Below are 24,460 nucleotides of genomic sequence, written 5' to 3' on the forward strand. Positions count from 1 at the left end.
ATTACTGCATACAGATATATACAGCCACCACTAGAGGGAGCTCAGGAGATTACTACATACAGATATATACAGCCACCACTAGAGGGAGCTCAGGAGGTTACTACATACAGATATATACAGCCACCACTAGAGGGAGCTCAGGAGGTTACTACATACAGATATATACAACCACCACTAGAGGTGATAATGTTGAAGTCACTGTTGTCCTCTTCGGTCTTTCGGCACGTGTCACTTGTTCTGGCTGATGAGTCCTCATTGTCCTTCAGCATGTAAGTGAGAAGTCATTAGTGAGCGCCAGCTATGTGCGCTATGCCTGGCAGGACAAGCTGCCACTGCCACCTCTGTTTATTAATTGGTTTCCCTAATAGTCGAAAAGGAACGTCTCATTGTGTGCTGTGCACAGGGCGACCGCCTGACGGAATGTTGACACACTTATGAGCACACAGAAGCACACCTGCTGACGTCTGAAGTCACAACCCGGTCACTGTCCTTCATATTCACGCTTAATAGCAATTCAAGTGCTGACACCTGATACAAACGCCCCGCTCCATCCTGAAGACGCTCAGCCATTAGGAAGATTATTGACTCCTTCTATAGTACTTTACCGTATAGAGCAAATCCAGCCAACAGGAATCGTAGGAGGCAGTATTATAGTAGTTATATTCTTGTACATAGGAGCAGTATTATAGTAGTTATATTCTTGTACATAGGAGGCAGTATTATAGTAGTTATACTGCTCCTATGTACAAGAATATAACTACTATAATACTGCCTCCTATGTACAAGAATATAACTACTATAATACTGCCTCCTATGTACAAGAATATAACTACTATAATACTGCCTCCTATGTACAAGAATATAACTACTATAATACTGCTCCTATGTATAAGAATATAACTACTATAATACTGCTCCTATGTACAAGAATATAACTACTATAATACTGCTCCTATGTACAAGAATATAACTACTATAATACTGCTCCTATGTACAAGAATATAACTACTATAATACTGCTCCTATGTACAAGAATATTATAGTAGTTATATTCTTGTACATAGGAGCAGTATTATAGTAGTTATATTCTTATACATAGGAGCAGTATTATAGTAGTTATATTCTTGTACATAGGAGCAGTATTATAGTAGTTATATTCCTGTACATAGGAGGCAGTATTATAGTAGTTATATTCTTGTACATAGGAGCAGTATTATAGTAGTTATATTCTTATACATAGGAGCAGTATTATAGTAGTTATATTCCTGTACATAGGAGCAGTATTATAGTAGTTATATTCTTATACATAGGAGCAGTATTATAGTAGTTATATTCTTGTACATAGGAGCAGTATTATAGTAGTTATATTCCTGTACATAGATGCAGTATTATAGTAGTTATATTCTTGTACATAGGAGCAATATTATAGTAGTTATATTCTTGTACATAGGAGGCAGTATTATAGTAGTTTTATTCTTGTACATAGGAGCAGTATTATAGTAGTTATATTCTTGTACATAGGAGCAGTTTTATAGTAGTTATATTCTTGTACATAGGAGGCAGTATTATAGTAGTTATATTCTTGTACATAGGAGCAGTTTTATAGTAGTTATATTCTTGTACATAGGAGCAGTGTTATAGTAGTTATATTCTTGTACATAGGAGGCAGTATTATAGTAGTTATATTCTTGTACATAGGAGCAGTATTATAGCAGTTATATTCTTGTATATAGGAGGCAGTATTATAGCAGTTATATTCTTGTATATAGGAGGCAGTATTATAGTAGTTATATTCTTGTATATAGGAGGCAGTATTATAGTAGTTATATTCTTGTACATAGGAGCAGTATTATAGTAGTTATATTCTTGTACATAGGAGCAGTATTATAGTAGTTATATTCTTGTACATAGGAGCAGTATTATAGCAGTTATATTCTTGTATATAGGAGGCAGTATTATAGCAGTTATATTCTTGTATATAGGAGGCAGTATTATAGTAGTTATATTCTTGTATATAGGAGGCAGTATTATAGTAGTTATATTCTTGTACATAGGAGCAGTATTATAGTAGTTATTTTCTTGTACATAGAAGCAGTATTATAGTAGTTATATTCTTGTACATAGGAGGCAGTATTATAGTAGTTATATTCTTGTACATAGGAGCAGTATTATAGTAGTTATATTCTTGTACATAGGAGCAGTATTATAGTAGTTATATTCTTGTACATAGGAGCAGTATTATAGTAGTTATATTCTTGTACATAGGAGCAGTATTATAGTAGTTATATTCTTGTACATAGGAGCAGTATTATAGTAGTTATATTCCTGTACATAGGAGGCAGTATTATAGCAGTTATATTCTTGTACATAGGAGTAGTATTATAGTAGTTATATTCTTGTACATAGGAGCAGTATTATAGTAGTTATATTCTTGTACATAGGAGCAGTATTATAGCAGTTATATTCTTGTACATAGGAGCAGTATTATAGCAGTAGAGTACTTTTTCCTAACAGAGGTAAGTGAGCTTCTGCTTCATACTAGGCTATGATTGGAAAGACTCTGAGTATGAGACGCTTTATTGGGGAGAACTTGTTGTCTTCACTTTCTCTCTGATGTTGGCCTTGATGATAGCAGTGATGGTGATTTCGGTAGCTCCACAGTGGAGTCTTCTCCTTACTCCCTGATAACATTTGGGGTCTCCTCTCTCCTGCAGTGTGTACAGGGCCGTGCACCTGACCCCAGCAGATAGATGACCCCCGCCCACACATGTGCCCGCTCCTCTACAGCTCGCCCTCCCTGGACACCCTCCTGATTAATCCCTTCAGCTCCTCGGAGCGCGGTGTCTCCTATGGGGCCACTTGTCCCATATGATGAGCTCTGTAGCGCCTAGGAGAAGCATGGCTTCCGTTGAGGGAATACAGGCATGGTGCCCGCCGGAGCGTGTCATTGTCAGCCCATGTGGAATTAACCCATGGAAGGGATTAGTGAGCGGGACAGCTGTGGGGATCAGCAGAGTATTCTGTGGGGTAGACGTGTGCTCGGCAGGGCAGGCGGTGCAGTCTCCATAATATCTTCATGTTAACCCACGCAGTCCATGCCTGGGGAGTAAGTCGTGTTTCATGCACAGATGTAGCAATGAAGTCTTAATGAAATTCGCCCCTTTTTATTTCCTGCACCCCAGTTTCCGCAGTGGCGCGTGCACCTGCCTGTCATCCGCAGAGAGCCCGTCATACCATAGACACGGAATTGTGTAGCAAAAAATAAAAGGAAAAGTTACTTAATGGGTTAATTTTTTTCATATTAAGAAAATTCTCCGATCCACCTTTGTGTACAGATCTAGTGATAGGAGCAGGGCCGGCTCCAGGTTCATGTGGGCCCTTGGGCGATAAATCTCAGCGGGCCCCACTGTGGCATTTTTTATATTTACATGTCACCCTGTGGCTCCCACACCGTATAATGTCCCCCAGTGCTCCCCAGAAAGTGTCGTGGCCCCCATTCAGTATAATGACCCCCCTCCACACAGTATAATGACCTCCAGTGGCCCCACACACAGTATGACATCCCTCCCACTGGCCCTCCATTCAATATTATGACCTCCCAGTGGCCCTCTATTTGGTATAATGATCTCCTGTGGCCCTGTCACAGAGTTTAATGACCCCCAGTAGTTCCCTCACTGGGGGTCATTATACTGTATGGAGGGGGCACTGGGGGTCATTATACTGTATGGAGGGGGCACTGGGGGTCATTATACTGTATGGAGGGGGCACTGGGGGTCATTATACTGTATGGAGGGGGCACTGGGGGTCATTATACTGTATGGAGGGGGCACTGGGGGTCATTATACTGTATGGAGGGGGCACTGGGGGTCATTATACTGTATGGAGGGGGCACTGGGGGGCATTATACTGTATGGAGGGGGCACTGGGGGGCATTATACTGTATGGAGGGGGCACTGGGGGGCATTATACTGTATGGAGGGGGCACTGGGGGGCATTATACTGTATGGAGGGGGCACTGGGGGGTCATTATACTGTATGGAGGGGCCACTGGGGGTCATTATACTGTATGGAGGGGGCACTGGGGGTCATTATACTGTATGGAGGGGGCACTGGGGGTCATTATACTGTATGGAGGGGCCACTGGGGGTCATTATACTGTATGGAGGGGGCACTGGGGGGCATTATACTGTATGGAGGGGGCACTGGGGGGTCATTATACTGTATGGAGGGGGCACTGGGGGTCATTATACTGTATGGGGGGGGGTGGCACTGGATATCAGTATAATGACCCCCCCCCCCCCCCCCCCCCCCGCGCTCCAGCAATGAGCGCTTCCATCTGCACCCAGGTTAGACCGCCTCACCTTGGCACGCCACTGCGCAGTGGGCCTCGATAGTTGCCCAGGTATGCTGGGTGCTGACACTGGCCCTGGATAGGAGAAGCTTCACTACTGCCCTTACTGGACCTTTCACACATTAATGTAGAAATTAAGGAGAATAAGAAATGATATATTTCTGGAGTTTCCTTTAAACGTCTCCATCTGGACAGACGGTGACAGGGGAGACCGGGATGTAAATTATAAAGAAACGTCCGATCTCTTATAATCACCGGTCATGTGTATCGGGGCCCAGCCCGGTGACCACCTCTCTGCAGTAGTAGTTCAGAGCAGTTTTCTATGGTAATGGGAATTATTCTCTATTTTTCGCCTTCTCCTAGTTTAGTGATGATGGGGGCTAGTTAGAGCATCGCGCAGTAACGGGGGAGGGGGGTGTTTGGTGTCGCGCCGGGTCCTCATCTTGTAATATTTTATATGTTCTCTTCAAATTGAAAACTCAGAGCTCAATCAATATTTACTGCAGAGAAACAGAATGAATAGCGATATGTCATTATAAGGCAGCGCCGTGGGACAAAACAAGTCCCAGCGTGGCCACGAAGAGAAGGATCTGTGGGACAACATGTCCCAGCCTGTCCACGATGAGAAGGATCTGTAGGACAAGTCCCAGCCTGGCCACGATGAGAAGGATCTGTGGGACAACATGTCCCAGCCTGTCCACGATGAGAAGGATCTGTAGGACAAGTCCCAGCCTGGCCACGATGAGAAGGATCTGTGGGACAACATGTCCCAGCCTGTCCACGATGAGAAGGATCTGTGGGACATCAAGTCCCAGCCTGTCCATGATGAGAAGGATCTGTGGGACAACAAGTCCCAGCCTGGCCACGATGAGGGGGATCTGTGGGACAACAAGTCCCAGCCTGGCCCCGATGAGAAGGATCTGTGGGACAACAAGTCCCAGCCTGGCCGCGATGAGAAGGATCTGTGGGACAACAAGTCCCAGCCTGGCCCCGATGAGAAGGATCTGTGGGACAACAAGTCCCAGCCTGGCCCCGATGAGAAGGATCTGTGGGACAACAAGTCCCAGCCTGGCCACGATGAGAGGGATCCGTGGGACAACAAGTCCCAGCCTGGCCCCGATGAGAAGGATCTGTGGGACAACAAGTCCCAGCCTGGCCGCGATGAGAAGGATCTGTGGGACAACAAGTCCCAGCCTGGCCACGATGAGAGGGATCCGTGGGACAACAAGTCCCAGCCTGGCCGCGATGAGAAGGATCTGTGGGACAACAAGTCCCAGCCTGGCCGCGATGAGAAGGATTTGTGGGACAACAAGTCCCAGCCTGGCCGCGATGAGAAGGATTTGTGGGACAACAAGTCCCAGCCCTGCCGCATATGGATTCCACGTCACTTTCTGCCTGATGTCTGAATCTGTACAGTGTGAACCTTCCCTTATGATCCATCACATCCGAGGGGAAGTATGAGAGTAGTCGCCTATGACACACCCAATTTGGGAGGGTTGCCCTTTAAATGCCATGCTGGTAGTAGTGTATTGACCTTTGCCCCCACCGCGCTGGCCGTCCCCCAGTCTTTAATTTGCGGTCTGGTATCCGTTACCGTTTCATCCACCTCCGCCCTCTGCAGTTAATTGGCAAGTCTCATGATTTAAAGACGGGAGATCCTGCTCCGGAAACACGGCGGCGATAAATCAGCGGCTGACACCAGAAAATAGATATAATCTCAACATTAACCACATTAATAGTAGCGACCGCAGAATTAAGAAAGCTATAAACCACCGGCAAGAAGTAGAAGTTATGGCTCCCCTCCCCCGCCTTCATCCATATTATTTCCAGCCCAACATTGCCATTAACTCCGAGCACACCGCTGCCTTCCAGGTCTCTCCACAAACTCCCCCAGCAGCACAGATTATTTCAGGATTGGATAGTGAAGGAGCAGGTGTATGTACAATACGGCCTATAACCACATTAGACTTATTGGACCCTAAACGTCCCCCCCAAATCCAAACTCGGAGGGGCAGATGTGCGAAGGCACCAATCTTAGTATAGAGTCCACCGGCCTCCATAAATGGGCCACGTTTTCCGGCAGCGCATGCGCCAGATGCTCAAAGTATAATCCACATCCGATGGGCAGTGAGAGGCCACGCCCCTCCCGCTAAGTCCTGCCCAAAAATATAAATAAGATTGTAAATTATAGAACATAATGAACATTGTGGAACTGAGGAGCCGCATCCAGCAAATATATATATACCGTATACACCGTACTATACAGAGGGCAGAGATATAGTATTATCCTCTCCCCTGAAATGGCTGATAACAGGGGGCAATAGACTGTATTCTCCTGTCCTACAGTCATCCTCTCCCCTGAAATGGCTGATAACAGGGAGCAATAGATTGTATTCTCCTGTCCTACAGTCATCCTCTCCCCTGAAATGGCTGATAACAGGGGGCAATAGACTGTATTCTCCTGTCCTACAGTCATCCTCTCCCCTGAAATGGCTGATAACAGGGGGCAATAGACTGTATTCTCCTGTCCTACAGTCATCCTCTCCCCTGAAATGGCTGATTACAGAGGGCAATAGACTGTATTCTCCTGTCCTACAGTCATCCTCTCTCCTGAAATGGTTGATAACAGGGAGCAATAGACTGTATTCTCCTGTCCTACAGTCATCCTCTCCTCTGAAATGGCTGATAACAGGGGGCAATAGACTGTATTCTCCTGTCTTACAGTCATCCTCTCCCCTGAAATGGCTGATAACAGGGGGCAATAGACTGTATTCTCCTGTCCTACAGTCATCCTCTCCCCTGAAATGGCTGATAACAGGGAGCAATAGATTGTATTCTCCTGTCCTACAGTCATCCTCTCCCCTGAAATGGCTGATAACAGGGGGCAATAGACTGTATTCTCCTGTCCTACAGTCATCCTCTCCCCTGAAATGGCTGATAACAGGGGGCAATAGACTGTATTCTCCTGTCCTACAGTCATCCTCTCCCCTGAAATGGCTGATAACAGGGAGCAATAGATTGTATTCTCCTGTCCTACAGTCATCCTCTCCCCTGAAATGGCTGATAACAGGGGGCAATAGACTGTATTCTCCTGTCCTACAGTCATCCTCTCCCCTGAAATGGCTGATAACAGGGGGCAATAGACTGTATTCTCCTGTCCTACAGTCATCCTCTCCCCTGAAATGGCTGATAACAGGAGGCAATAGACTGTATTCTCCTGTCCTACAGTCATCCTCTCCCCTGAAATGGCTGATAACAGGGGGAAATAGATTGTATTCTCCTGTCCTACAGTCATCCTCTCCCCTGAAATGGCTGATAACAGGGGGCAATAGATTGTATTCTCCTGTCCTACAGTCATCCTCTCCCCTGAAATGGCTGATAACAGGGAGCAATAGACTGTATTCTCCTGTCCTACAGTCATCCTCTCCCCTGAAATGGCTGATAACAGGGGGCAATAGACTGTATTCTCCTGTCCTACAGTCATCCTCTCCCCTGAAATGGCTGATAACAGGGGGCAATAGACTGTATTCTCCTGTCCTACAGTCATCCTCTCCCCTGAAATGGCTGATAACAGGGGGCAATAGACTGTATTCTCCTGTCCTACAGTCATCCTCTCCCCTGAAATGGCTGATAACAGGGGGCAATAGATTGTATTCTCCTGTCCTACAGTCATCCTCTCCCCTGAAATGGCTGATAACAGGGGGCAATAGATTGTATTCTCCTGTCCTACAGTCATCCTCTCCCCTAAAATGGCTGATAACAGGGGGCAATAGACTGTATTCTCCTGTCCTACAGTCATCCTCTCCCCTGAAATGGCTGATAACAGGGGGAAATAGACTGTATTCTCCTGTCCTACAGTCATCCTCTCCTCTGAAATGGCTGATAACAGGGAGCAATATACTGTATTCTCCTGTCCTACAGTCATCCTCTCCCCTGAAATGGCTGATAACAGGGGGCAATAGACTGTATTCTCCTGTCCTACAGTCATCCTCTCCTCCCTGAAATGGCTGATAACAGGGGGCAATAGACTGTATTCTCCTGTCCTACAGTCATCCTCTCCCTGAAATGTCTGATAACAGGGGGCAATAGACTGTATTCTCCTGTCCTACAGTCATCCTCTCCCCTGAAATGTCTGATAACAGGGGGCAATAGACTGTATTCTCCTGTCCTACAGTCATCCTCTCCCCTGAAATGGCTGATAACAGGGGGCAATAGACTGTATTCTCCTGTCCTACAGTCATCCTCTCCCCTGAAATGAGGTCTAAGTCCTGCCCAAAAATATAAATAAGATTGTAAATTATAGAACATAATGAACATTGTGGAACTGAGGAGCCGCATCCAGCAAATATATATATATATACCGTATACACCGTACTATACAGAGGGCAGAGATAGATAATAGATATCACTATGGTGCCAGCTATAGAGACGCCATACACTCCTGGAGCCGCTGGCATTGCTGGAGAGCTGGCGCAGCATTGATCGGAGGAGATGTTACGGATGGTTGGGGCACCTCCCGGTCTCTGCCCAGCCCCCGCTCCCAGTGGCATCTGGAACATATGTGCTAATTTACGGCAAGTACCACTGTGGGATTTCCCATCAAGAAGACACAATACATTAATTTCTGCATGTCGCTGGCACTGGCACACTGAAGCTGGAGGATGCTGTGCCCAGTTTGTGCTGGTTAGTACCAGTGCACATAACCGTGCCGTCAGCTAAACTGCCTATGTTATAGATGGGGCTCTGCCCGCTGGAGACGTCATCCATGTTATAGATCTGTACATAGTGCTGATCTGTGGAGAGATGTTCTACTGAGGGTGTATATGGTGGTCACCCCGGTCCCTGCCCGTACAGTAACCTAGGCCTGTAAAGCTGGCCCTACATGGTGCCAGGAGATCAAAAAGCATGATAGGGTCCTCTTATTCCCATTTCTAGATGGTGTTTTGAGGATTTCAAGAAAATTAGTTACTTATACATTTGTACATGTATATTTATGCCATACAATGCCAATAAATACTACTATAAAGTACCCACACAATACCAAACACAATATAGCCATGCAGTGCCCAAAAACAGTACTGCAATAGAATGACATTAATAATTCTATTTACTGCCCACACAATACAGCTACTCAGTGCCCCAAAATAATACTAGTGCCCGCCGAATAAAGTCATTCATTGCCCAAAATAATACTGCTGCAGAGTATCCAAATAATACTAATATAAAGTGCACAAAGAAGTCATCCTCTCCCCTAAAATGGCTGATAACAGGGAGCAATAGACTGTATTCTCCTGTCCTACAGTCATCCTCTCCTCTGAAATAGCTGATAACAGGGGGCAATAGATTGTATTCTCCTGTCCTACAGTCATCCTCTTCCCTGAAATGCCTGATAACAGGGGGCAATAGATTGTATTCTCCTGTCCTACAGTCATCCTCTCCCCTGAAATGGCTGATAACAGGGGGCAATAGACTGTATTCTCCTGTCCTACAGTCATCCTCTCCCCTGAAATGGCTGATAACAGGGAGCAATAGACTGTATTCTCCTGTCCTACAGTCATCCTCTCCCCTGACATGGCTGATAACAGGGGGCAATAGACTGTATTCTCCTGTCCTACAGTCATCCTATCCCCTGAAATGGCTGATAACAGGGGGCAATAGATTGTATTCTCCTGTCCTACAGTCATCCTCTCCCCTGATATGGCTGATAACAGGGAGCAATAGACTGTATTCTCCTGTCCTACAGTCATCCTCTCCCCTGACATGGCTGATAACAGGGAGCAATAGATTGTATTCTCCTGTCCTACAGTCATCCTATCCCCTGAAATGGCTGATAACAGGGGGCAATAGACTGTATTCTCCTGTCCTCCAGTCATCCTCTCCCCTGAAATGGCTGATAACAGGGGACAATAGACTGTATTCTCCTGTCCTACAGTCATCCTCTCCCCTGAAATGGCTGATAACAGGGGGCAATAGACTGTATTCTCCTGTCCTACCGTCATCCTCTCCCCTGAAATGGCTGATAACAGGGAGCAATAGATTGTATTCTCCTGCCCTACAGTCATCCTCTCCTCTGAAATGGCTGATAACAGGGGGTAATAGACTGTATTCTCCTGTCCTACAGTCATCCTCTCCCCTGAAATGGCTGATAACAGGGGGCAATAGACTGTATTCTCCTGTCCTACAGTCATCCTCTCCCCTGACATGGCTGATAACAGGGGGCAATAGATTGTATTCTCCTGTCCTACAGTCATCCTCTCCCCTGACATGGCTGATAACAGGGAGCAATATACTGTATTCTCCTGTCCTACAGTCATCCTATCCCCTGAAATGGCTGATAACAGGGGGCAATAGACTGTATTCTCCTGTCCTACAGTCATCCTCTTCCCTGAAATGGCTGATAACAGGGAGCAATAGATTGTATTCTCCTGCCCTATAGTCATCCTCTCCTCTGAAATGGCTGATAACAGGGGGCAATAGATTGTATTCTCCTGTCCTACAGTCATCCTCTCCTCTGAAATGGCTGATAACAGGGGGCAATAGACTGTATTCTCCTGTCCTACAGTCATCCTCTCCCCTGAAATGGCTGATAACAGGGGGGGCAATAGATTGTATTCTCCTGTCCTACAGTCATCCTCTCCTCTGAAATGGCTGATAACAGTAAGCAATAGACTGTATTCTCCTGTCCTACAGTCATCCTCTCCTCTGAAATGGCTGATAACAGGGGGCAATAGACTGTATTCTCCTGTCCTACAGTCATCCTCTCCCCTGAAATGGCTGATAACAGGGGGCAATAGACTGTATTCTCCTGTCCTACAGTCATCCTCTCCCCTGAACTGGCTGATAACAGGGGGGCAATAGTCTGTATTCTCCTGTCCTACAGTCATCCTCTCCTCTGAAATGGCTGATAACAGGGGGCAATAGACTGTATCCTCCTGTCCTACAGTCATCCTCTCCCCTGAAATGGCTGATAACAGGGAGCAATAGATTGTATTCTCCTGTCCTACAATCATCCTCTCCCCTGAAATGGCTGATAACAGGGGGCAATAGACTGTATTCTCCTGTCCTACAGTCATCCTCTCCCCTGAAATGGCTGATAACAGGGAGCAATAGACTGTATTCTCCTGTCTTACAGTCATCCTCTCCCCTGAAATGGCTGATAACAGGGGGCAATAGACTGTATTCTCCTGTCCTACAGTCATCCTCTCCCCTGAAATGGCTGATAACAGGGGGCAATAGACTGTATTCTCCTGTCCTACAGTCATCCTCTCCCCTGAAATGGCTGATAACAGGGAGCAATAGACTGTATTCTCCTGTCCTACAGTCATCCTATCTCCTGAATTGGCTGATAACCGGGGGCAATAGACTGTATTCTCCTGTCCTACAGTCATCCTCTCCCCTGAAATGGCTGATAACAGGGGGCAATAGACTGTATTCTCCTGTCCTACAGTCATCCTCTCCCCTGAAATGGCTGATAACAGGGGGCAATAGACTGTATTCTCCTGTCCTACAGTCATCCTCTCCCCTGAAATGGCTGATAACAGGGGGCAATAGATTGTATTCTCCTGTCCTACAGTCATCCTCTCCCCTGAAATGGCTGATAACAGGGAGCAATAGACTGTATTCTCCTGTCCTACAGTCATCCTCTCCCCTGAAATGGCTGATAACAGGGAGCAATAGACTGTATTCTCCTGTCCTACAGTCATCCTCTCCTCTGAAATGGCTGATAACAGGGGGCAATAGACTGTATCCTCCTGTCCTACAGTCATCCTCTCCCCTGAAATGGCTGATAACAGGGAGCAATAGATTGTATTCTCCTGTCCTACAATCATCCTCTCCCCTGAAATGGCTGATAACAGGGAGCAATAGACTGTATTCTCCTGTCCTACAGTCATCCTCTCCCCTGAAATGGCTGATAACAGGGAGCAATAGACTGTATTCTCCTGTCTTACAGTCATCCTCTCCCCTGAAATGGCTGATAACAGGGGGCAATAGACTGTATTCTCCTGTCCTACAGTCATCCTCTCCCCTGAAATGGCTGATAACAGGGGGCAATAGACTGTATTCTCCTGTCCTACAGTCATCCTCTCCCCTGAAATGGCTGATAACAGGGAGCAATAGACTGTATTCTCCTGTCCTACAGTCATCCTATCTCCTGAATTGGCTGATAACCGGGGGCAATAGACTGTATTCTCCTGTCCTACAGTCATCCTCTCCCCTGAAATGGCTGATAACAGGGGGCAATAGACTGTATTCTCCTGTCCTACAGTCATCCTCTCCCCTGAAATGGCTGATAACAGGGGGCAATAGACTGTATTCTCCTGTCCTACAGTCATCCTCTCCCCTGAAATGGCTGATAACAGGGAGCAATAGACTGTATTCTCCTGTCCTACAGTCATCCTCTCCCCTGAAATGGCTGATAACAGGGGGCAGTAGACTGTATTCTCCTGTCCTACAGTCATCCTCTCCCCTGAAATGGCTGATAACAGGGAGCAATAGACTGTATTCTCCTGTCCTACAGTCATCCTCTCCCCTGAAATGGCTGATAACAGGGAGCAATAGATTGTATTCTCCTGTCCTACAGTCATCCTCTCCCCTGAAATGGCTGATAACAGGGGGCAATAGACTGTATTCTCCTGTCCTACAGTCATCCTCTCCCCTGAAATGGCTGATAACAGGGAGCAATAGACTGTATTCCCCTGTCTTACAGTCATCCTCTCCCCTGAAATGGCTGATAACAGGGGGCAATAGACTGTATTCTCCTGTCCTACAGTCATCCTCTCCCCTGAAATGGCTGATAACAAGGGGCAATAGATTGTATTCTCCTGTCCTACAATCATCCTCTCCCCTGAAATGGCTGATAACAGGGGGCAATAGACTGTATTCTCCTGTCCTACAGTCATCCTCTCCCCTGAAATGGCTGATAACAGGGAGCAATAGACTGTATTCTCCTGTCTTACAGTCATCCTCTCCCCTGAAATGGCTGATAACAGGGAGCAATAGACTGTATTCTCCGGTCCTACAGTCGTCCTCTTCCCTGAAATGGCTGATAACAGAGAGCAATAGACTGTATTCTCCTGTCCTACAGTCATCCTCTCCCCTGAAATGGCTGATAACAGGGAGCAATAGACTGTATTCTCCTGTCCTACAGTCATCCTCTCCCCTGAAATGGCTGATAACAGGGGGCAATAGACTGTATTCTCCTGTCCTACAGTCATCCTCTCCCCTGAAATGGCTGATAACAGGGAGCAATAGACTGTATTCTCCTGTCCTACAGTCATCCTCTCCCCTGAAATGGCTGATAACAGGGGGCAATAGACTGTATTCTCCTGTCCTACAGTCATCCTCTCCCCTGAAATGGCTGATAACAGGGAGCAATAGACTGTATTCTCCTGTCCTACAGTCATCCTCTCCCCTGAAATGGCTGATAACAGGGGGCAATAGACTGTATTCTCCTGTCCTACAGTCATCCTCTCCCCTGAAATGGCTGATAACAGGGAGCAATAGTCTGTATTCTCCTGTCCTACAGTCATCCTCTCCCCTGAAATGGCTGATAACAGGGGACAATAGACTGTATTCTCCTGTTCTACAGTCATCCTCTCCCCTGAAATGGCTGATAACAGGGGGCAATAGACTGTATTCTCCTCTCCTACAGTCATCCTCTCCCCGGGGTGATTACTTCTTCTAAATTGAAATAAGACTAAATAAATAATATTTTTTGCTGACCCTTCTCATTACCATCCCAGACCGTGGTATCATCACTGCATTGTCTTCGGTGTCAGGAGCGCAGGTCACGGTCACGGTCGCCGTCCCCTCTCCTCATTCCCCGTTTCCGTCGCTCTGCGCTGCCTATTTCTTAAACACATAAAGTCCATTACTGTGAAACGCGTTGCAGCCGGGGAAAGGTTACAGGAGCCATGTACTCAATCTGAGGTGTGAAAACGATACACGGCCCAAAGTGCGAGCAAAACCCGTCTCCGCAATATAAGGAAGGGGGGGGGGGGTATAGCATGAGAGCGGAGGACGTCCAGGTGTTAGATGTATCCGGATACGAGGGGTGTATGAGGATATAGAATGTGAGCGGAGGACGTCTAGCTGATATATATCCAGATATGAGGGGCGTATAGGGATATCTGTGAGCGGAGGACTTGGCTTGATGTTTAGGATCTTGGATCATCTACATATAGATATCCCCTTGACTCGGGGCCCTGTGGCCCCAGGGACTATCAGATACAGTGTACTTCTAGCACTTGTATTGAAGCGTCCGTCCCGTAGATGTGTAATGTTGTGTGAGCCTCGGTCGGAGTTCAGCGGGCGCCGGGACGGCGTTCGGTTATCCGCGGCTCTCTGCCTGTCAGCATTTCCTTAATATTTTAGACCGGCTCGGCGTCCAATCACTGCCTCCGATACGATCCTTCTGCCGGTTTTAGTATAATTCAAAATTAATGATGTATGCACACTATACGTAGAAATACGAGGGAGCGAAGAGGCGCCGGCGAGGTGCAGCGCCAGCTAGAAGTGCCATGGTTAACCGTTCGTGTGCCAACCACATCACATGGTGCTTCTTAAAGGGGGTTCCCGATGATAACAAAGCTCCCTCAACCTTCCGATAGACTTTGCACCAATTCATGTCCATTTTTAAGGCCTATGCTTGCTGTCAGTGAATGTATCTAGGGTTCTGCTCAAACGGCTGATGGGCTTGTGAGACAAGGGGTCTCTCTGTGGGGCTCAATAGAAAGCTGGGTGACTTCCATTTTGGAGGATGTAATGTCAGCCATATAAGTTGTCCCCACAGGAGCTTTGGATGCCAGATCTAGAGAAAGTTGCCGTTCAGAATCCTGGGAAAGCTGGGTGTCCATTCTGTAATCCCAGCACTGTAGACTAGCACCCAGCTTTCCCAGGAGCTGCAGCAGCGGAGAGAATGGATAAGCCACTGGAGAGCCTCCATCGAGCGACCTGCGTAAGTGATAGGTGCCTTTTCCGTCACAAAACTTGTTCTGCCGGGCGGTAAGAGGAATTGGGGGAGCCCCTCGCAGAATTAAAGGCGTCACAAACCGTCCATTGTTCACGCCATATAAAACCGCCCCGCGCTGCGATTCAGCGCCATCTCGTCGTTCGCAGCCTCCATTTGTGTCGGTTAATTTTCCCCTGGCATGGGAAGGAAGCACAATGGAGATCAGCGTCTGCCGTAGTCAAGGTTATGGCGATAAATTCCTCCATTGCCACTTCGGCTCGCAGTAAATTGGCTGGAGGCTCTCGCGCCGCACAGACGGATAATTTGCTGCCGTATTTCAAATGGATTTAGAAATGAGTTTGAAAGGCTGGTTCATGGCTCCTATTAGCCGGGGCTGCGGGGACCCCGCGTTCCTGTCTGACTCCCTCATTACCAGAGCTTAATACTCTTCTTGTTCTCCGGCTGTAATGGAATGCTCCTGCGTGAGCAGCGGTCACACGGAAGAAGGAGAGAGCGCGCCGCCAGTGACAAGACAAGTGCGCAGAGGGCACATGTGTCCCCCGGGTCCTTGGCCCCAGCGATCACACCATTAATTTCTACCTTCACTTCTCATTTCCCTCAGTAATGCACAGGGTACGTGGAGCAGCCCCCGACGCTATAGTGACGGAGCAATGCTGTGTGACTGCTAGAAAGGAAGCAGGGGCTGATCATGACCTGAACGTATCGCCTGTGTCTCGTCCTCACGTGTAAAGCTTTTAGTATTCTCCTCTGAGGCCGTTCATGACTGCGCCCGCCATTACTCAACTTTCCACACACCCTGAATAGTGTATAACCTGTATTACTGTGTACAGATGTTTCACTTTCTGCTCTTCCTGTGACTGTCAGAATTCACTGTAGTTCTCACAATATGGTTATTGTGTCTGTGTGTTATCTGGAGCGCTGTGCTGTGTGTGTTATCTGGAGCGCTGTGCTGTGTGTGTGTGTTATCTGGAGCGCTGTGTTGTGTCTGTGTGTTATCTGGAGCGCTGTGCTGTGTGTGTGTGTTATCTGGAGCGCTGTGTTGTGTCTGTGTGTTATCTGGAGCGCTGTGCTGTGCTGTGTGTGTTATCTGGAGCGCTGTGCTGTGTGTGTGTGTTATCTGGAGCGCTGTGTTGTGTCTGTGTGTTATCTGGAGCGCTGTGTTGTGTCTGTGTGTTATCTGGAGCGCTGTGTTGTGTCTGTGTGTTATCTGGAGCGCTGTGCTGTGTGTGTCTGTGTGTTATCTGGAGCGCTGTGCTGTGTGTGTCTGTGTGTTATCTGGAGCGCTGTGCTGTGTGTGTCTGTGTGTTATCTGGAGCGCTGTGCTGTGTCTGTGTGTTATCTGGAGCGCTGTGCTGTGTGTGTCTGTGTGTTATCTGGAGCGCTGTGCTGTGTCTGTGTGTTATCTGGAGCGCTGTGCTGTGTGTGTCTGTGTGTTATCTGGAGCGCTGTGTTGTGTCTGTGTGTTATCTGGAGCGCTGTGCTGTGTCTGTGTGTTATCTGGAGCGCTGTGCTGTGTGTGTCTGTGTGTTATCTGGAGCGCTGTGCTGTGTGTGTCTGTGTGTTATCTGGAGCGCTGTGCTGTGTGTGTCTGTGTGTTATCTGGAGCGCTGTGTTGTGTCTGTGTGTTATCTGGAGCGCTGTGCTGTGTGTGTCTGTGTGTTATCTGGAGCGCTGTGTTGTGTCTGTGTGTTATCTGGAGCGCTGTGTTGTGTCTGTGTGTTATCTGGAGCGCTGTGTTGTGTCTGTGTGTTATCTGGAGCGCTGTGTTGTGTCTGTGTGTTATCTGGAGCGCTGTGCTGTGTGTGTGTGTTATCTGGAGCGCTGTGTTGTGTCTGTGTGTTATCTGGAGCGCTGTGCTGTGTGTGTCTGTGTGTTATCTGGAGCGCTGTGTGTGTCTGTGTGTTATCTGGAGCGCTGTGTTGTGTCTGTGTGTTATCTGGAGCGCTGTGCTGTGTGTGTCTGTGTGTTATCTGGAGCGCTGTGTTGTGTCTGTGTGTTATCTGGAGCGCTGTGTTGTGTCTGTGTGTTATCTGGAGCGCTGTGTTGTGTCTGTGTGTTATCTGGAGCGCTGTGTTGTGTCTGTGTGTTATCTGGAGCGCTGTGCTGTGTGTGTCTGTGTGTTATCTGGAGCGCTGTGCTGTGTGTGTCTGTGTGTTATCTGGAGCGCTGTGTTGTGTCTGTGTGTTATCTGGAGCGCTGTGCTGTGTGTGTCTGTGTGTTATCTGGAGCGCTGTGCTGTGTGTGTCTGTGTGTTATCTGGAGCGCTGTGTTGTGTCTGTGTGTTATCTGGAGCGCTGTGCTGTGTGTGTCTGTGTGTTATCTGGAGCGCTGTGCTGTGTGTGTCTGTGTGTTATCTGGAGCGCTGTGTTGTGTCTGTGTGTTATCTGGAGCGCTGTGTTGTGTCTGTGTGTTATCTGGAGCGCTGTGTTGTGTCTGTGTGTTATCTGGAGCGCTGTGTTGTGTCTGTGTGTTATCTGGAGCGCTGTGTTGTGTCTGTGTGTTATCTGGAGCGCTGTGTGTGTGTTATCTGGAGCGCTGTGTTGTGTGTGTGTGTTATCTGGAGCGCTGTGTTGTGTGTGTGTGTTATCTGGAGCGCTGTGTTGTGTGTGTGTGTTATCTGGAGCGCTGTGTTGTGTGTGTGTGTTATCTGGAGCGCTGTGTTGTGTGTGTGTGTTATCTGGAGCGCTGTGTTGTGTGTGTGTGTGTGTTATCTGGAGCGCTGTGTTGTGTGTGTGTGTGTTATCTGGAGCGCTGTGTTGTGTGTGTGTGTTATCTGGAGCGCTGTGCTGTGTGTGTGTGTGTGTGTGTTATCTGGAGCGCTGTGCTGTGTGTGTGTGTGTGTGTGTGTTATCTGGAGCGCTGTGCTGTGTGTGTGTGTGTGTGTTATCTGGAGCGCTGTGTGTGTGTGTTATCTGGAGCGCTGTGTCTGTGTGTTATCTGGAGCGCTGTGCTGTGTGTGTCTGTGTGTTATCTGGAGCGCTGTGTTGTGTCTGTGTGTTATCTGGAGCGCTGTGTTGTGTCTGTGTGTTATCTGGAGCGCTGTGTTGTGTCTGTGTGTTATCTGGAGCGCTGTGTTGTGTCTGTGTGTTATCTGGAGCGCTGTGTTGTGTCTGTGTGTTATCTGGAGCGCTGTGTTGTGTCTGTGTGTTATCTGGAGCGCTGTGTGTGTGTGTTATCTGGAGCGCTGTGTTGTGTGTGTGTGTTATCTGGAGCGCTGTGTTGTGTGTGTGTGTTATCTGGAGCGCTGTGCTGTGTGTGTGTGTGTTATCTGGAGCGCTGTGCTGTGTCTGTGTTACCTGGAGTGCTGTGTCTGTGTGTTACCTGAATCGCTGTGCTGTGTCTGTCTGTTAGGCCTCCTGCACACGAACGTGTGCTGCCCCTTGCCGTATTGCGGACCGCATTTGCGGATCTGCAATACATGGGCGCCGATCCGTGGGCATTCCGCATCACGGATGCGGACCCATTCACTTCAATGGGTCCACAAATCCGGAGATGCGGAACGGAAGCACGGAACGGAACCCTACGGAAGCACTACGGAGTGCTTCCATGGGGTTTTGCCCCGTACTTCCGTTCCTCAAAAAGACAGAACATGTCCTATCTTTTTGCAGAACGGGCGTATCGCGGACCTATTAAAGTGAATGGGTCCGCGATCCGCTGCGGCTGCCCCACGGTTGGTGTTCGTGCATTCGTGCAGCACGGCCACGGGGCACACACATTCGTGTGCAGGAGGCCTTATCTAGAGCGCTGTACTGTGTCTGTGAGTTATCTGGAGCGCTGTGCTGTGTGTGTGTTATCTGGAGCGCTGTGCTGTGTGTGTGTTATCTGGAGCGCTGTGCTGTGTGTGTGTTATCTGGAGCGCTGTGCTGTGTATCTGTGATCTGGAGCGCTGTGCTGTGTGTCTGTCATCTGGAGCGCTGTGCTGTGTGTCTGTCATCTGGAGCGCTGTGCTGTGTGTCTGTCATCTGGAGCGCTGTGCTGTGTGTCTGTCATCTGGAGCGCTGTGCTGTGTGTCTGTCATCTGGAGCGCTGTGCTGTGTGTCTGTCATCTGGAGCGCTGTGCTGTGTGTCTGTCATCTGGAGCGCTGTGCTGTGTGTCTGTCATCTGGAGCGCTGTGCTGTGTGTCTGTCATCTGGAGCGCTGTGCTGTGTGTCTGTCATCTGGAGCGCTGTGCTGTGTGTCTGTCATCTGGAGCGCTGTGCTGTGTGTCTGTCATCTGGAGCGCTTTACAGTGTGTCTGTCATCTGGAGCGCTTTACAGTGTGTCTGTCATCTGGAGCGCTGTGCTGTGTCTGTCATCTGCAGCGCTGTGCTGTGTCTGTCATCTGGAGCGCTGTGCTATGTCTGTCATCTGGAGCGCTGTGCTGTGTCTGTCATCTGGAGCGCTGTGCTGTGTCTGTCATCTGGAGCGCTGTGCTGTGTCTGTCATCTGGAGCGCTGTGCTGTGTCTGTTATCTGGAGCGCTGTGCTGTGTCTGTCATCTGGAGCGCTGTGCTGTGTCTGTCATCTGGAGCGCTGTGCTGTGTCTGTCATCTGGAGCGCTGTGCTGTGTCTGTCATCTGGAGCGCTGTGCTGTGTCTGTCATCTGGAGCGCTTTACAGTGTCTGTTTGTTATCTGGAGCTCTGTACTATATCTGTGTGTTTTCTGGAGCGATGTGTTGTGTCTGTGTTTTCCCACATGGTATTGTATTATTCAGCTTATTAACTTCCGTGGATGTTTTTGATTTCTCAGGCTAATTTTGTTAAACCGTCTGCGACAAAATCAGACTCAGCAACGATGGAGAAGTCGTGGTCTGTGCTTTATTGGTGGCGTCATGTACAGAGTCTCTGCTAATAAGCTGTCTAAAACATGGAGCCCCGGAAGTGGTAGCAAGCTGACCCCGAAGACCGGTGAGTTACGTATAACTCAGTATTATAACTACTATACTAATGCCCTTATACAAGATTATAGCTACTATAATACTGCTCCTATGTACAAGAATATAAATACTATACTAATGCCCTTATACAAGATTATAGCTACTATAATACTGCTCCTATGTACAAGATTATAACTACTATAATACTGCTCCTATGTACAAGATTATAACTACTATAATACTGCTCCTATGTACAAGATTATAACTACTATAATACTGCTCCTATGTACAAGAATATAACTACTATAATACTGCTCTTATGTACAAGAATATAACTACTATAATACTGCTCCTATGTACAGGAATATAACTACTATAATACTGCCTCCTATGTACAAGAATATAACTACTATAATACTGCCTCATATGTACAAGAATATAACTACTATAATACTGCTCCTATGTACAAGAATATAACTACTATAATACTGCCTCCTATGTACAAGGATATAACTACTATAATACTGCTCCTATGTACAAGAATATAACTACTATAATACTGCTCCTATGTACAGGAATATAACTACTATAATACTGCCTCCTATGTACAAGAATATAACTACTATAATACTGCCTCATATGTACAAGAATATAACTACTATAATACTGCTCCTATGTACAAGAATATAACTACTATAATACTGCCTCCTATGTACAAGGATATAACTACTATAATACTGCTCCTATGTACAAGAATATAACTACTATAATACTGCTCCTATATACAAGAATATAACTACTATAATACTGCTCCTATGTACAAGAATATAACTACTATAATACTGCTCCTATGTACAGGAATATAACTACTATAATACTGCTCCTATGTACAAGAATATAACTGCTATAATACTGTCTCCTATGTACAAGAATATAACTACTATAATACTGCCCCTATGTACAAGAATATAACCACTATAATACTGCCTCCTATGTACAAGAATATATCTACTATAATACTGCTCCTATGTACAAGAATATAACTACTATAATACTGCTCCTATGTACAAGAATATAACTACTATAATACTGCTCCTATGTACAAGAATATAACTACTATAATACTGCTCCTATGTACAAGAATATAACTACTATAATACTGCCTTCTATGTACAAGAATATAACTACTATAATACTGCCTTCTATGTACAAGAATATATCTACTATAATACTGCTCCTATGTACAAGAATATAACTACTATAATACTGCTCCTATGTACAAGAATATAACTACTATAATACTGCTCCTATGTACAAGAATATAACTACTATAATACTGCCTCCTATGTACAAGAATATAACTACTATAATACCGTCATTATGTATGAGTTTTGGATCTGATGTAGGAGTATATGACATATGAGCAGTGAGGTCTTTTTGTGTAGATGTTGATGTCCTGGTTCTCTGTGGTCAGTGACTTCCTGCGGTGTTGTGCACACGTGTACGTGATGGTTGTGGTGTTGCAGTGATGGCGGTCTCCCTCTTCCTGCGGTCAGCGCTCGCTCCGCGCCTCCACCTTTGGCAGGCATGTCTACACACAGATGCCAGCGTTGCAGATTGCTCTCCCAGAGCCGGTGACGTTATTTGACAGGCAGGCAGGTGATGTCGTCTCCCGTGTTCCTAGCATGCCATCGTCCTCCTCGATACCACAACAGATGGGGCATCATCGTCCTCAGCCGGGCAAGTGACAGCTCCTGCGAGACGAGACGCCTCGGACACACCATCAAATCTGACTCGCTCACTCTGTGAGACGACAGGCTGGCAGATGAGTGACTGCGACACACTCCCACCACCTGGCGAGATGCACGCTTGTCACTTTTACAGGAGTTTTACACAACCCCCATCATGTTTATCGTCATTCTGTGCGCGTGCTTTTTCTCCATAATTTGACAGTTTAACCCTCTGTGGCCTATACTGCTCCATCATAGCCCTGAACCATATGGGACATTTATATTTTAGCTCTGTAGCGTGCGTCTCATTTAATGTAGTTAACCTTTTGTGTGAGTTTTGAGTATTGATGATGTCAGCAATCTGACTTGTTACTGTAGTGTTGTCACTAGATAAAGAGGAACCACCTGGCTGATGTTCCTCTCATGTCCCCTTGGTAGGTGTCTCAGGTACCGAGTCAAAACCAGCAAGAATATCTAGTTTCCCCTTATTTTGAAAATGCTAAGCATAGAAATGTATCATGAGCGATGACTCCATGGAAAGGGCCATCTGCTGTGAGGCCCATGTTGTTGGGGGCTTTAAGGTTGTACCCACCCCGATATCTGTAACTCCCTAATTCACAATCACAACGGTGGTGGAATTAATCCGGAGCTGCAGTGGCCAGTGGATTATTCCACGGGTCCCCATCGTGTTTATTGCCCTGTGACCCTCCTCTACCAGATTTTTGGACACGTTTTGGCATTTAGGAGCAGGCTACCCCCATCCTTCATCAGCTCTAGTTGCCTTTTACTTCATTTAACCCCTGTAATAAACTTTTTAGTTCCCATAAAAACTTGTGCCAGGGAAAAGTGCTTGACCAATCGGATATTCCAAATGTTATTTTCCAGAGCAGCTGTGAAAAGGAATAGTTTGCAGTAGATTTTACGTGTGCCGCCTAATGTGTGTCGTACTTTGTAAGGGCAGTATGGGCACCTACAGAAGCATGTATTCTAGTTTTTACCATGAGTCCACTGTCTTGCTTTCTTTGCACAGATTATTCTGTAGATGTTTCAGAAATATACACAAAATGCTTTTTCCACAGCATATAGTGAAAAACGATTATTTTGGGGTCGATGTGGCACCCATTGCGGTCCCCCTTACTCACCTGCTGCCTTCTTTATCTGATATGTCAGGCAGGAATCATCATTTATAGGATTGTATTAGGTTTATCGTCATTAAAGTGGTTTGCACACAAAAACTCTTATCCCAGAAAAGTGTCTGATTGGCGTGAGGCTGATCATCGGGGCCCCCACCATCTTCCTGCTGTATTTCCATAGAGTTGTGTGGAGATGTAGTGGACATGCCCGACCAGCTCTCCATTCTTACCTAGATGTGGGTGTGTGGTGCTGTCATCTGCCGCCAGCAAACTCCTGTAGGTCAGTCTCATATCGAAAAAATGTTTTTCTTCTTGTTTCAGGCAAACTGGATGTGAGCAGCACCAGTCCTGGCTCCATGTACCCCAGCCGGCCAGCCACGCCAAGCCGCTATATTGCAAGGTTTGTATGAAGTGGGAAACCTGCAGTGGAGCAACAGAGAATTTTTGTTGGAAATGGTAAAGCATTTTATAAAATTGTGCTGCAAAAATGTCAGCTAGTGCATGGGGCTCCCTGGCCAGGTTTCATATGACCCAGGGTGTAGTCCTAGACTTTTGTATTAGACTCAGCAGCTGTTTGAGAAGGACTAGGAGGTCATTTATTAAGGCCGGCGTCTTAGACTTGGTCTTAATAGCCCCTTTAGCTGGCTGTGGATACACCGAAGTTATAATGAGGCACGGGCACTTTGGCGTATCCAGCGCCAGTCTAAATGTAGGCCAGCTTCCTAGGTGGTTTATGTTTAGATCATATTTTACGCCTAAAACAGGCATAGAAAATGATGAATGAAACGAGCCAAGCCACGCCCACTTTTTTTTAGACCTGGCGTGAGCGGGGGACCCCTAGTATAGGCGTATTTCTGTATAGTAAATGACCCTCTAGATCTCTGTGGGATTTCTGGCTTCATTTCATTCTCGGGATGTAAATAAAGATACTGACAGCAAGCAGAGAAGTTGAAAAAAAAAAAAAAACTTTGGTCCAGGCTTCTCCCTTGATATATTTTGTTTCACGTCTGTGTCCTCCAGTCTGATGACCGTTCTTCTTCCTCCCCACAGTCGCGCCATCCAGCGGAGTCTGGCCATTATCCGCCATGCCCAGCATAAAAAGGAGAAAAAGGAGTACTGCATGTACTACAACCGGTTCGGGAAATGTAACAGAGGCCAGAAGTGCCCCTATATCCATGACCCAGAGAAGGTGGCAGTGTGCACACGGTGAGTATGGTTGTGCTTAATCTGCCATGGTGTGAACCCCTCTTCAGTCTAATGGGGATTAGTACAAATTATGTGCAAATTTTCTTAAAGGGGTTCTCTGGCATTCAAATCATACCTATATGTTCAGATGACTTTTCAGAATAAGCTGGTTTGTGTGTGTGCATGAGTGACGGCATTATATCTGGCCACTATATGACTTGAATCTGGAAGTG

General features: G+C 46.8%; 1 protein-coding gene across 3 annotated transcripts in view; it reads left to right on the forward strand.

The window, feature by feature from the left end:
* ZC3H3 (zinc finger CCCH-type containing 3) overlaps positions 1–24,460 on the forward strand; it is a 108,485-nt gene that overhangs the window by 52,109 nt on the left and 31,916 nt on the right. For all 3 annotated transcript variants that reach the window (XM_040432046.1, XM_040432047.1, XM_040432048.1), the window contains exons 5-7: positions 20,053–20,210; positions 23,364–23,442; positions 24,093–24,248. In XM_040432046.1, the coding sequence (XP_040287980.1) occupies positions 20,053–20,210; positions 23,364–23,442; positions 24,093–24,248 (393 nt within the window). The remainder of the gene's footprint in view (positions 1–20,052; positions 20,211–23,363; positions 23,443–24,092; positions 24,249–24,460) is intronic.

Source organism: Bufo bufo, chromosome 5 (assembly GCF_905171765.1).
Source record: "Bufo bufo chromosome 5, aBufBuf1.1, whole genome shotgun sequence".
NCBI lineage: Eukaryota > Metazoa > Chordata > Amphibia > Anura > Bufonidae > Bufo > Bufo bufo.